At 45.4% G+C, this 12156-nt stretch overlaps 1 protein-coding gene across 1 annotated transcript in view; it reads left to right on the forward strand.

Moving 5' to 3' along the window:
* The first annotated feature begins 274 nt into the window (after window positions 1-274).
* CYYR1 (cysteine and tyrosine rich 1) overlaps window positions 275-12156 on the forward strand; it is a 63027-nt gene continuing 51145 nt past the window's right edge. The window contains exons 1-2 of the mRNA XM_052794872.1: window positions 275-415; window positions 2656-2758. Coding sequence (XP_052650832.1) covers window positions 316-415; window positions 2656-2758 — 203 coding nt within the window. The 5' untranslated portion in view covers window positions 275-315. The remainder of the gene's footprint in view (window positions 416-2655; window positions 2759-12156) is intronic.

Consider the following 12156-nt stretch of genomic DNA (forward strand, 5'->3'; position numbering starts at 1 on the left):
GAAGGGCGCAGCCTTTCACACCCCCTCGGGGCTCCCCCCGCGGGCCCGGCCGAGCCGGACAAGGGCGGCGGGAGGCGGGGAAGCGTGAGGGCCCATGCCGCGACGGGGCGGCCCCGCCGTCGCCACCCACGGCGCCGCCGGGCCAGCCCGGGGGCGGCCCCCGGCGCGGCGGGGGGCAGCGGGCCCCGGCCCGGCCCCGACGGCGCCGCCCGCCACCGCCACCCTCCCCACCCCGGCCCGCCACCGCCCCCGGCCCGCCTCCGCGCCGCGCCGCGCCGCGACGGGGCGGTCGGCGGCTCCGCGCCCGCCGCAGGCATGGAGGCAGCGGGGCGGCGCGGCCCGGCCTTGGGGCGCCCCGCCCGGGGGGTGCTGCTCCCCTCCTTCCTCCTCCTCCTCCTCCTCCTCCTCCTGGCAGGTCAGCGGGGCCGGGCGCGTGCGTGGGGCAGGGGGGAGGCGCGAAGCCGCAGGCAGCGGGTGCGAGCGGGGCTGGGAGGGCGGCGAGGGCCGGGGCCCGGCGGTGGCCCCCGCGCTGCCCCCCGCCGGCAGCCGCCGCGGCTAGAGGGGCGCAGCGGTTTAGGGCGGAGGCAGGGGCTTTTCCTCGTTGTCGGTGGTTGAATTGGCAGCCGGAGTCGGAAGAGGCTCGTCGGGGTGTCCCAGCAGACCTCTCGGGCAGGGTGTGCTGCGCGGCAGTCCCTCTCGGGCTGCAGGGTGGTTAGACCCGCGTCCTTCGGGAGAGACGCCGTGAGGTGCCCCGGCCCCGCGCCCTGGGCAGGGCGAGGGCACCCCTCGGTTCCGCCGGGTTGGGTGAGCGAGCGGGAGCGGGAGCGGCGGCTGCCCTCCCGTCTGGTCGAGTAGCTGTGCTTGGCGGGCGCCTTAGGGGCGCAGCCGGAGGCGCCAGCGCGCCTGCCAGAAACGGGTAACGGTGCAAAAGCCTGAAGCTGCTGGCATGGGGAGTCGGTCCTGCAAGGGTAACCGTGCAGAAGCCTTGGCATGGGGGGGTCCCACACGCGGGCACAGCCGTCGCTCCCCGTCGCTGCTCCTTCTCAGCAGGGCCCATGCCAGTCGCTGGCCTCCTCTCTCCTTCTGGAGATTGCCATCTCTCCGGCTGCCCACATTCGCTTGTTGGGGGGGGCCGGTCTTCAGACTGATGGGCCAGTTGTTGGGCTTTTTTGTGCATGTGCGTGTCTTTAATACAGGAGTAATTGCACAGGTTTAGGGCGCAGCTGGATGAGCTGACCCGTGTGCCGTGTTGCACAGCCCTCTCCTGCCCTCACCCTCACTTGGCACTTGTTTTGAAGCAGAGACCAAGCATGAGCAGGTTCAGAGAGCTGACCTGCTAAAATCTAATGAGCAAGGTGAAGGTTTTGGGATGGATCATCAGCATGAGCCATTCACTGCAAAGTAGCCTCGGTGTGAGGTGGGAACTTGCAGCCAGAGGTGGGGAGGAACGGGAGCGTGGCAGCAGCTGAGATGAGGTAGGGTTGCTCGGATCCCCACGTGCCGAAAGTTGGGCCAGAATGGATGAAAGGCAGTAATGGGACTGGGAGAGTGGGAACCCCTTAGCGTGATCTCCTGCCTGGGGAATGGGAGCCACGGCATATCGGGAATGCAAAAGCATAGTTTGTCATCTTCGTTTTCAGGTCTCTGCCGTGGCAGTGTGTGTGTGACCAAAGAGGTCACCAAGGGTGATGGTGCATGGGGCAGGGAGTCCATTTGGACTCATCCAGGCTGCAGCTGAGGTCCTGGCAGTGGGGAAGGAGGGCCTGGGATGAGATGTGGGAAGCGAGGGATCCCCAAGGAGGTTTTTACAGGGCAGCGGCAGTACCCAGAGACTGCGCAGTGTTGTTTGTTTGGGGGGACCTGACTTAGGGCCTTGAAAACACTGAATCGCAACAGCACAAGAGGTCCATAGCTTTAAAATAGCTTCTCATGGCAATAAAAGGATACGTATTCTTCCGTGCTTCTTAATTGTGAAACAACAGTAAGACAGCTCTTTACAATTTGCATTGTTCCTCAGTCCGGCAGACCATTGCTGCTGGAAACGCTTGTGGTCCCGGCTGGGCAGGACAGTCTTTGGCAGGGGGACAGAGAGGGCACTGCTGGCCCCGATGCCGGGTGCTGCCGTGCCACACTGGACGTGGCCCTGGCGCTGGAGCAGAGCAAGGGGAGCCGCTGCCAGCTGGCAAGGGATGAGGGAGCCCCAGGCAGCTCTAATTTACACCCGGGGCTGGGGCTGGGCAGGGACTGTGGGAGGTAGCCAGTTCCCAGACAGCTTTCTTCTCCTCTCCTGCAGCTCAGCGAGACAGGCAGCCGGCCTCAGGTTTCCCTCTGGACTCCTTGCTGGAATGGAAAAAGGTGATCTGTGGTGTCTTGATGTTTCAAAATGCTCTTTTTATTTTAAATGATGACATACGAGAAGGAACTGATACAGCCAGCTATAAAATACCCATATGCAAAGCACCTAACTCTGAACTTCCTACTGAAATGCAGAATGAGTGGGAATGGGCTGCCATTAGGATTACAGGGTCAGGTTGCACCTCTAGTGAAGTCCTGTGATTGTATAAAACTGTTAGATTGCATTTTCTTTAAAGCTGTGCTGTACAGCATTTTTTGTTGCTGCCATTTGACCGCATGAACGTTATTTTTATTCAGCAGAAGATTGTCTGGCTCAGTGTGATAATGACTGCAAAGCTTACTGCTGTGATGGGACTACTCCCTACTGCTGTTCATATTATGCCTACATTGGGAATGTCCTTTCGTAAGTATATTTGCACTTTAGAAAAAAAAGTGATGGGCTGTGTTCATGGACTTGATGTAAACTCGGGTTGTGGGAAACTTTTGGCAATAAACAGTGGCAGGGTTTGGGGTTTTTTGGTTTTGGTTTGGTTGGATGCTGGTAACAAACATTGGTATTCCTCTGAAGTCTCATGTTGCATATATCTTTGAAGCATACCAGAAAGCTTGCTAAAATTGAGGGTTATGCCCTTAGCTTGTGTACAATAATGTAATTTGTGGAAGTAAGCTTTAGAGGTGGCGAAAACTTTGTTTCAAGCTCTTCAGATGAAAAAGACTGTGAATAGAAATCTTGTGGGTTGTGTTGAAATGCTTTGTTACAATACCTGAGTCAAACCACTATTCAAATGACTTGGATTTGAGATTCTTTTTGCTTTGAGTACCTTTTTTTTCACTCCCCTTTTCTCTTTATTGACTTGTTTGGTTTTGTTAAATGGTGTTTTGGCTTTTGGTGGAATTTATTGAATAGATTCTAGGTGAGGGTAATCTGACCCTTTAACACTGTGGTATGAATAGCGTGTTTCACAGTGCTTAAAAAAAACACAGCAGGTGAAATGGAGTGGTTGTGAGTATTTCCTATCCAGAGAAAAATATAGGAGTAAACTGTTGATTAAAAACATAGGCTCCAGTGCAGCTGTTTAACTCTGCATCAGTGAGGAAGAAGAGAAGCTTGTGTGCTAGTGGACCTGACTCTAGGCTCTGGGCTTAATTTAAGTGACAACCCATAAGTATTACATTCATGTGCGAGGACAAACCTAAAAAAAACCATAAAATGTTGTTCTTCAAGATGGGGCATCTTACCTTCTGTTTCGTCAACCCCACCAGTAATTTCCTTAAACTTTAGCATGCAGTCTGTGACATACTTTTGGTTTATATTCTTGACTAAAACCAGAAAAGGAAGAAGAGGTACATCATATGGACTGCTCAGTGCTTGGGGAGGAGTGAGTGGGAAGGTTGTAGTTGCTTTTTCTAAAAAGACTCCTCTGTTGCAGGTTTTGTTTGAGCCATGGTACCTGGGGAACATGCCAGTGTTCCCTTCAGCATATTTTATAGCACTTTGAAGGAGTAGGCAGAGTGATGGTATTTTAATACAGAATTGATCCACAGTTTTTAAAGCAGATCAGACACTTCTTAGGCTAAAGTAAATAAAATGATGATAGAGCACCAGAATCCTTCATTCCTCTGGAAATGAAAAAGCATGCACTTAAGATTGATTACTGTTGGAGAATGACAAGTGATTTTTTTTTTTCCCGCTCACACAGGGAATGTCTGCTTTGATATTTTTTTTCTTTTCTCATTCCAAAATTGTTTTCCCATTTATATGCATGGAAGGAGGTGCTGTTTTGGATACCTTAGTCCAGCTCACATGCGGTTAGGAATGATGGACCCAATAACATGGGTTATCACATTATAAGAAGGAGGCTTCTGGATTTCATCTCCCACTTCCATGTGATCATCACTGGCATTTGTCTAGCCTAATGTCAGAGCTGTGCTTTGGGAAGGATCGACCAGGGGATTCTTTAGAGTGACTGCTGAAATGTTCAAACCATGCCTTCAGCACCAGGTTGGCACCTAGTCTTTTGTGTGTTTATTTAACAAACGTAAACAGTTATTGAATTAGAGCTGAGTGCGAGTGGCTCTGACACATTAGAAGGGGTTTTGTGTATCTGGATAGTTTTGAATACCAGAGGGGCTCTTACAGGTGCTGTTTGTGACAACATGTCTTGAAGGAGACATTTGATTTTCTAATTTTTTATGGTTAACTACTTCAGTTCATAGACTCGAAGACCAGTCAGGAGTCATTATATTTCTCTGACCTGACATTTTGTGTGATTGAGCCATAGATTTTTTTTTTTCCCCCTAAAAGTTGTTTTGGGTGTGTCTTCTTTAAACGTGTAATCTCATTTTGAAAACTTCAGGCATTAATGAGTTGACCATCTGCCCTGGTAAACTGTTCTGTAGTTCATTTACTAACATTGCTGGGAAATTTTGCTGGGAAACGAAGGTTGAAATTCCTGCTGTCAGCTCTTAACTTATCTGTGAGTTTGAAATGTGGCCCTAAATAGTCATCGTGACAACTCTGAACATTATCACTGAGCTGGGTGAACTGTGTCAGCCTCACATGTAAGATTTGCTTTGTTTTGCTTTGCCCTGCTCAGGGGTCAATTCTTTGGCCTTCCTTTGAGCTCCCTCTAGTATTTTCACTTCCTTCGCGAAGTGTGGCTAGCAGGGCTGAGCACAGGGTTTTGACAGAAGCCTTGCTAGGATTATTTTTTCCTGTATCTTTCTTTGAGTACCTATTTTGAAGCATGTGATGATCACAGAAGACTTAAATGAACTTAGCAATTTGTTCCATCTCTTAAGTCCTTAAGTCACAGTCTTCAAAGTATGTACTGCTTTAAGTCTGCAAACTGTTCTTTGCTAGGGTTACTAGCTTGCATATAGTTACATTGCAAAAGATGTTATTGTGACTTTAACTATGCTCCATAAGAATAACCTTCCCTTTTCATTATTTGGCACTATATTGGTCTTTTTTTTATGTGCAAGCTTTTCCCGCAGAAGTTTCATGTTGCCTCACCCCCAAATGACAAACCAATGAAATTGCATTAGAAGATGACACGATCCCTGCAATTTGGAAATGGCCACTACTGACCTATCTGCTTATGTCTTTCTGTTAACAACTGTGTATTGAAATCTTTTAAAGAACCATTTTTAATCCAACAAACTATGTGTCCTGATAATTCCATATAATGCTGTTCTTTAAATATCCTTCCTTTCCCGTGTCATCATTTTTGATCCTTCTGTCTGCACCAAACAATGGACTTGATCTGCGTGGGTGCTTTCAGAAGTGCCTTTTTACTGTCTTAAACACCATTAGTAGTCCTCAGTGTTGTATTGGCTGCTCTGCTTCTTTAGAGGTTGCCTGTGCTTCTTCATTTGTTTACCACTGATTTCTCTGCTCTCTTCATTCTTTAAAATCTGCATGTCTTTCTGAAATTTCTCCTCTTTATCTTCTCTGGAATCTTTTTTTTTTTTTTTTTCTTTTTTCACAAGCATAACTCTCTTGCAGTTTTGGAAGAACCCTTCGGTGTGCAGTAGGTTCTTTTTAAACAATTCTCTGTTTTGTTTCACGCCTATCACTCTTCTCTTTCTAGACCCATATATGCCAGCAATTTTGCAAACAGACTATAAACACCAAGCAATAATGTATATACTGATTCTAAAACGAATTCCGTGTGACTAGATCATTATCATTGATACTAAGTTGCTTGTAGCTTTTAGGTGATTAATTAACTCTCTTCACTCATTAAAAAGAGGCTCAACATTGAGATATTTCATGTAGGGTTTTAGAATTTTTTGATTTTAAGAAATTGTCATCTTTTTAGGACACCGGCGAATTTTTTTTCTGTAGTCAGATGAAGTTTTCAGCAAACGTCCTCCAGGCTGTGTGCATCTGTGATTAGCCTGTTTTTCTTTCCACACATGAAGAACAGATGCAAAGTTATTGGCTCACTCTAGTATTAGGATTTCAGGGCCTGTAAGAGATGTTCCAGTAACTCCATCTTTACTTGGAGTACAGGTATAACCTGTAAGCATTCAAGGTCTGTGATTGAGTCATCTGTAATCCCATGAGCATCTCTAATGTAAAGTAACACGTCCTTCCTCCTCCTCCCCCCCTTCATGATACCCTTTCAGAGCAAGTTGCTGCAGCATTAATGTTCCAGCTATATTTCCCTTCCTACTAGTTTTCAATAGCTACAGCATGTCATTATTTCCTCTGATGCATATGCATTTCCTCCTGTTTATTTGCTCGGCATCTAGTGCTTAATAGTTAGCCCATCTAAAAATGTTTTTTTCTTGGACAAATTACAGATTTATGTTTGGACTTGAGCAACATAACAGAGCTGTGTCTGTGGGATGAAGGAAAAGGTGCAGGGATGCTTGAGTGCTGAGGCTGTTCCTCCAGCCCACTTTTCACTCCCCACCAGAAGAAAGCTTGAAGGTACACTTCCCAGCCTTCAGCGTCATCCCAGCCCTTTGAGTCAAGAAACTCAAACTGCCCTCCTCCTCAGAAGCTAGTTTCTAAGCTATTGAATCATTTGTGACTGACCTTTTATAAGTTTCCCTGTGCTGCATCTGCTTCTGCAGCTTGGTACCAGGCTAGGGAATGCAAGGACTGCAGCGTGCTTTCTCCATGAGAGATGCTCCACGTTTGCCCACAACAACAGTATCTCCCTAACTAACCAACTGGCAGCATTTTGCCTTCTGTCACTCAGAGGAGTTAGACGCATCTGGTTATTGCCTTCAGTGCCAGCTCCTCCGAGGTAGGAGTCAGTATGAAAGGGGTTTCTTCTGCAGAACCCAAATTTTTATGTGAGTGTTCCTGACAGTGCTCTTCGTATTTGCTTTCGAGAGGCCCCAAATTGTCTGGCCCTCATGCTTATCCTGGTGGCTGTTGGATTTTCTGTGGGCTAATTCCCAGTTTAGTCTTTTCCACCACATTGTGCCTGGTGTTTATCATCGCCCATAGGTGTCTTTTGAGCTGCGGGGAGCTCTCCGGGCAGAGATGTTAGTAGCTGCATGCTGTCGAGGGTGGTTCTGGATGCTGCCTTTGCTCTTTCACAGCACTTCACGGCCAGCAGCTGTGAGTTGATATGAAATAAACCCAGATTCCAGGTGAATAATGGAGCAAAGAGGACAAATAGTCCAGCTGTTCTTTCAAATGAATACTGCTGGGCCAGTTGAATATTCAGTGGAAATGAAGGGACTTACACCCCGATTTGGCCCACAGTATTTAAGAAAACTCATTGATAAAATATTCAGCCCCTGCTGATTAGTCCATATTTTCCTGGGTAAGTCTTTAAGGGGTGTAAACTGGAATATTGTCTTAAGCAGAAGAAGAAAGCTAAGATGCAGTGATGCTACGTTACATTGCAAAGTGTATGAAGTTTCTTGGTAAATGTCTTCAGAATGACTTACTCTAAGGCAACTTTTATTTAGAAAAGCATAACAAAATAAAACAAAACACATGATTCGAAGGACTTCAGAAGTAACTGGAGGAAAAAGTAAATAAAAACTTAAGAGAACTGTGATCTCATTACAGGTAGTGGATAGTGATTTGCAAGAGAGTAGGTGGAAAAATCTTGCCAGAGATAATGAGGATGCAACAGCCTGTTTAGTGACTGCTGAAATATCAGGTGTTATTTACGTGAACTTAATGTATTTTGGAGGGGGTGAGTTTTTTGGGTGGGTTTTTTAAGTCTAGAGGTTGCACAATGGGGCCAGGACGGAAGGCAGGCAGACAGAGAGAATGGGAGGAAAAGAGGCAGAGAACACATTTAGCATAAAAATTGTGTGCATGCCTCAGCCTGCAAAACTGAAGAAAAAGCCGTGTGTAGTATATCTTAGTGTGGCAGTTGGCATGGAGTACTTTATATCCAGTAGTACTTTTGAGAAAAGCAGCTGACCTCAGAGAATGCCATTTTTGTTTGTGAAAGGAGGAATGTCCCTTAAGCTGATTCCCTTAATACGAGAATATGGGATGGAGGGTGGGTATGAAGGAGGAGTGCACCAAAGGACAGAATTAGCATTTTAAGAGTTAGGAATATAGAGATGTAGCCTCTGGAGTTCATAGTGAATAAAAAAAATTCAGGAAACTTGGCATTTGCTGTAGATTCCAAATAATTAAAATTAGATGCTTTCAGGCATCCCACAGTAAATATGTGAAGCAGCATATGGGTTGGGGACGGTTCTGTGTCTGCACGACAGCTGTATGTTACTCTGCTTAAAATAAAATTGTGTTCCTCTTGTAATGTTCAAAATTTCCCATGATTGAAGCATTTGGGGATGATATGTAAGATTGCAATTTACCTGGCAGTTGCCATTTCATGCCTCTGGCTCTGTGACTTCTGATATGATGCCAGAGGTGCGCCAAAGGCCTGGTTCAATAATTATATTTTCCATTTGGCTTGAGTTTTGGCTTCTGATCAGGAGAGTCTTCGTGAATGAGCACATGGAGCAGAGCCTGAGGATGCTTATGCTGAGTGCTGGGGGCTAGCTATAAATGTGTCATCGGTAAGGGCAAGACTGATGATTAGACTAAAACTATTTCCCTTTCATTCTGTTTAAGAGGTGAATAGCAGTTCAGCCTCTTAATCCTTGGTCTTCCACATCTGGAGTACCTGTGGAAGCATGCTATTCGTGCTTCAGCCTGGGAAAACCTCCGTAAGAGAGGCATCCAACTCTCTCTGTGCAGGGGGTTGATTAACCACAGCTTAGAGGAAGATCTAGGAGTTTTCATTGTAAGATCTGCTGGAGAGAGAACTGGTATTTGAAATGTGACCTTTGCAATGTGTTTGAACTTCCAGTTGTTTTTTGTTCCATGCCTATTGTCCCAGTTCATACCCTTCAGCAGAGAATGTGCGATCAGATTTACAACCAGGCCAGTATCTGCTCTAGATGATGGCTGCAGAGGAAACCCTTGTCAGCACCAGAATTAAAACACAGGGCGCCTCTTCTTTAGCCTTTGGTGTTTTCATTTCTGACTCTGTGTTGTGACAAGCAGCTCAAAATGGGAAAAAACTGTTTTGCTTGCCAAACAGCAGCTCTCAAAAGATAGCTTTTGCTTCAAGTGTCCCACCTCTTTTTTTTCGGGTGTGTGAGTAACTGTTTTGAAATGTTTGGGACTAACTGGAATGGGTTCTTTTGTTTGATTGTTTTTGGAAGTTCAGGGGGTTTTATTTTAGTAGGTAGCCATAAGAACTAGAATACTTTTTTTTGTGAAAATTGGAAGTCTTTGTAAACATGCAAGTTCAGTTGTTCATAAGAAAAAAGGCTAGCGTGGTTTTGTGCTAAAACTTGCATTGTTGATATCCCTGTGGATCATCTGTTTTTCATCATTCGGAAGATTGTTAGAATTTGGCCTGAAAATGGAAGCATTAAGGTATAAATCACTGAAATGCTCTCTGTGGCTTACAGAAAACTCTAAGGGGGAAAAATAAACATTCATAAGGAATTCAGTGAAATTAGCTTGCTTATACTGCACTGTTTATTTTTAAAAGATTTTTCAGTGAAAAGGAGAGATAAGTTTGTGTTTATCACTTGCAGTGGTCTGTTTTGGAAGCCTGTAGGATTTTCCCATAAGGTTTGGTCATGTAGAAGATAAATGTTTTCTTAACACTTAGTAAGACTGATGTGAAGACTGAGCCTGGGGATTATGTTGATCACAAGGGGACTGTCCTTTCTTCATAAGAATTTTACCTTCTGTCTGTTACTTTATACCCCCTCACACACCTTTCCCTTTTTCAAGTGGGGGAAAGTTCCACCTCCGAATTTGATAAGACTCTGTAACTTTGTTCAGTCATCTGTACCTCCAAAGCTTTTGAGAGAATTCAGATAGTCTGCTAGGCACCAGTTCAGCAAAGTAGTTAAATGCATTTATAACTTCAAGGTGGTGAGTAGATGCAATGGACAGAGTCCTCATCCTGTTGAAATCAATAAGCTAATTACTTCAGCGGGGATTTCATGCACTTGACTCTAATGGGACAAGTTGTAAGCTAAAGTACCGTGTTGAATCCAAGTGTTACAAAAACCCGTTCGTTTTTTTGTTTTTTTTTTTTAATCACCATGGTACGTTCCATGTTCACTGCTGCTTCATGCTCCCTTGCTACCAGTTCAAGCACTGCTTAATAATGTGTGTCACTCCTGGAGGGTCAGGAGATACAAAGGACAAATCCCACCTCATCTGACTCATCCACTCCCTGCACATCCAATGCATACATGCTTCTCCTACCCCTAGCTGGAGAATTTCTGTTTTATTGGCTAATTCTGAGATTTCACTGAGCTCGTGGGATTCTCAGAGGGATTCTCAGTCTGTTGCATTTTGTACTGGTTGCTCTGTAGTAATATCACACCAACTCAGAGCAGGGTTATTAATGAAGATTATTGTGGGTCAAAAGCTGTGCAAGAGGGCCATTTGATGCTGCGCACAGTGTAATTGCAGCCAATCCAAATAAAACCTGTAGCACTAATTCAATATGTGAACAATATTGTCCTAGAAAAGATAAACTCTCGTTCTCATCTTAATGCACCTCTTTAAGGGACAGAAACAAAGTTTGGCATATATAAGCGAGTTATTAAAAATTAAAGGAAATTAACTATTCATTCACAGGGCAGCCACAAGTTCCTTTGAGATTTATAACCACAACTACATAGAAATTCCACAGTTAATATAATCTGTAGAAATTCAATGAAATTTTCTCAATTATTTTTCTCTGTTTAGAAAAGAAAAGCTATGCCGTTTACTTTCAGAATCACTTCTGCTATCATAAAAACCTTTTTTTTTTTTTTTCCCCTGTAATGAACTATTTTTGTAAAATACAAGATTTCTCCTGGGACTTACTCCATATGTAAGTACTTAGTATAGGATGGAGAGGCACTAATACCACAAACTGGGCAGGCATGTTTCATCATCATGTCTCCCTCTGTTGGCTCATCCACACAGATAAGAGATTTTTACTGCTATCATTAAATGGAGTTATTCCTTTTGCTCACAAGGGAGGCTTGGTTTAATGCTGAATGTTCCAGCTTCTCTCTCTTTATTGAGGCCTGTAGTACAGTTTGGCAAAAGCACAAGAGGTACTAAGGATCTACAGCTATTGTTGAAACATCTGTTCATCGGCCAAGATGCAGTGAACCTTATTTTTAGGTGCCTTGTGGACTTGCTATGCTGCTATTGAAGTGTAAAGGGACTGCGCAAACTGTCTCTACTCCAGTCCTTCATACAGTCCATGGTCAAGATGATCTAATGAAGGTATAATTAGGGTGCTGCTGCCCTGTAGCTATTTCCAGCTGCTGAGCAGCCCATAGGGCACTGGTGTTCATAAACTGGGAATAACATATAACATATAAAATGCAGGCCCAAATATGTGTGCTTATGCTATCACATTAACTGCAGTTTTGGTCTTTGATACTATGTACTGCTTATTCCTGTTGTGCCCATGCATTTGACTTTTTTCCTTCCAACAGCAGAGTAAGAGAGGGCCTGGATGTAAGCAGTGCCCCTTCTTTTCCTTCCCTTCCCTCCCGTCACCACTGGTGCTCCCTCCTTGTCCCCAGTAAAAGGAACAGAATAGAAATAATCATTTGGGACAGGAGGGAAGCAGTTGGCCTTGGAGAGTGGCATGTCCCTCTGTGGAGGGGGAGGCACCAGCTTCACCAGTGGATGCCTTGCACTTCAGAGGACAGAGCACCCCAGGAGCAGTTTGCAACCCTCCAGGTAAGGTAAGATAAACTGGAGAGAACAGGAAAGTTGTCAAGGAGAGGGCACGGGGTTGCAGCTGCTGCCTGTTATCTTTCCTACAT

The sequence above is a fragment of the Harpia harpyja genome, chromosome 8 (assembly GCF_026419915.1).
Source record: "Harpia harpyja isolate bHarHar1 chromosome 8, bHarHar1 primary haplotype, whole genome shotgun sequence".
Lineage (NCBI taxonomy): Eukaryota > Metazoa > Chordata > Aves > Accipitriformes > Accipitridae > Harpia > Harpia harpyja.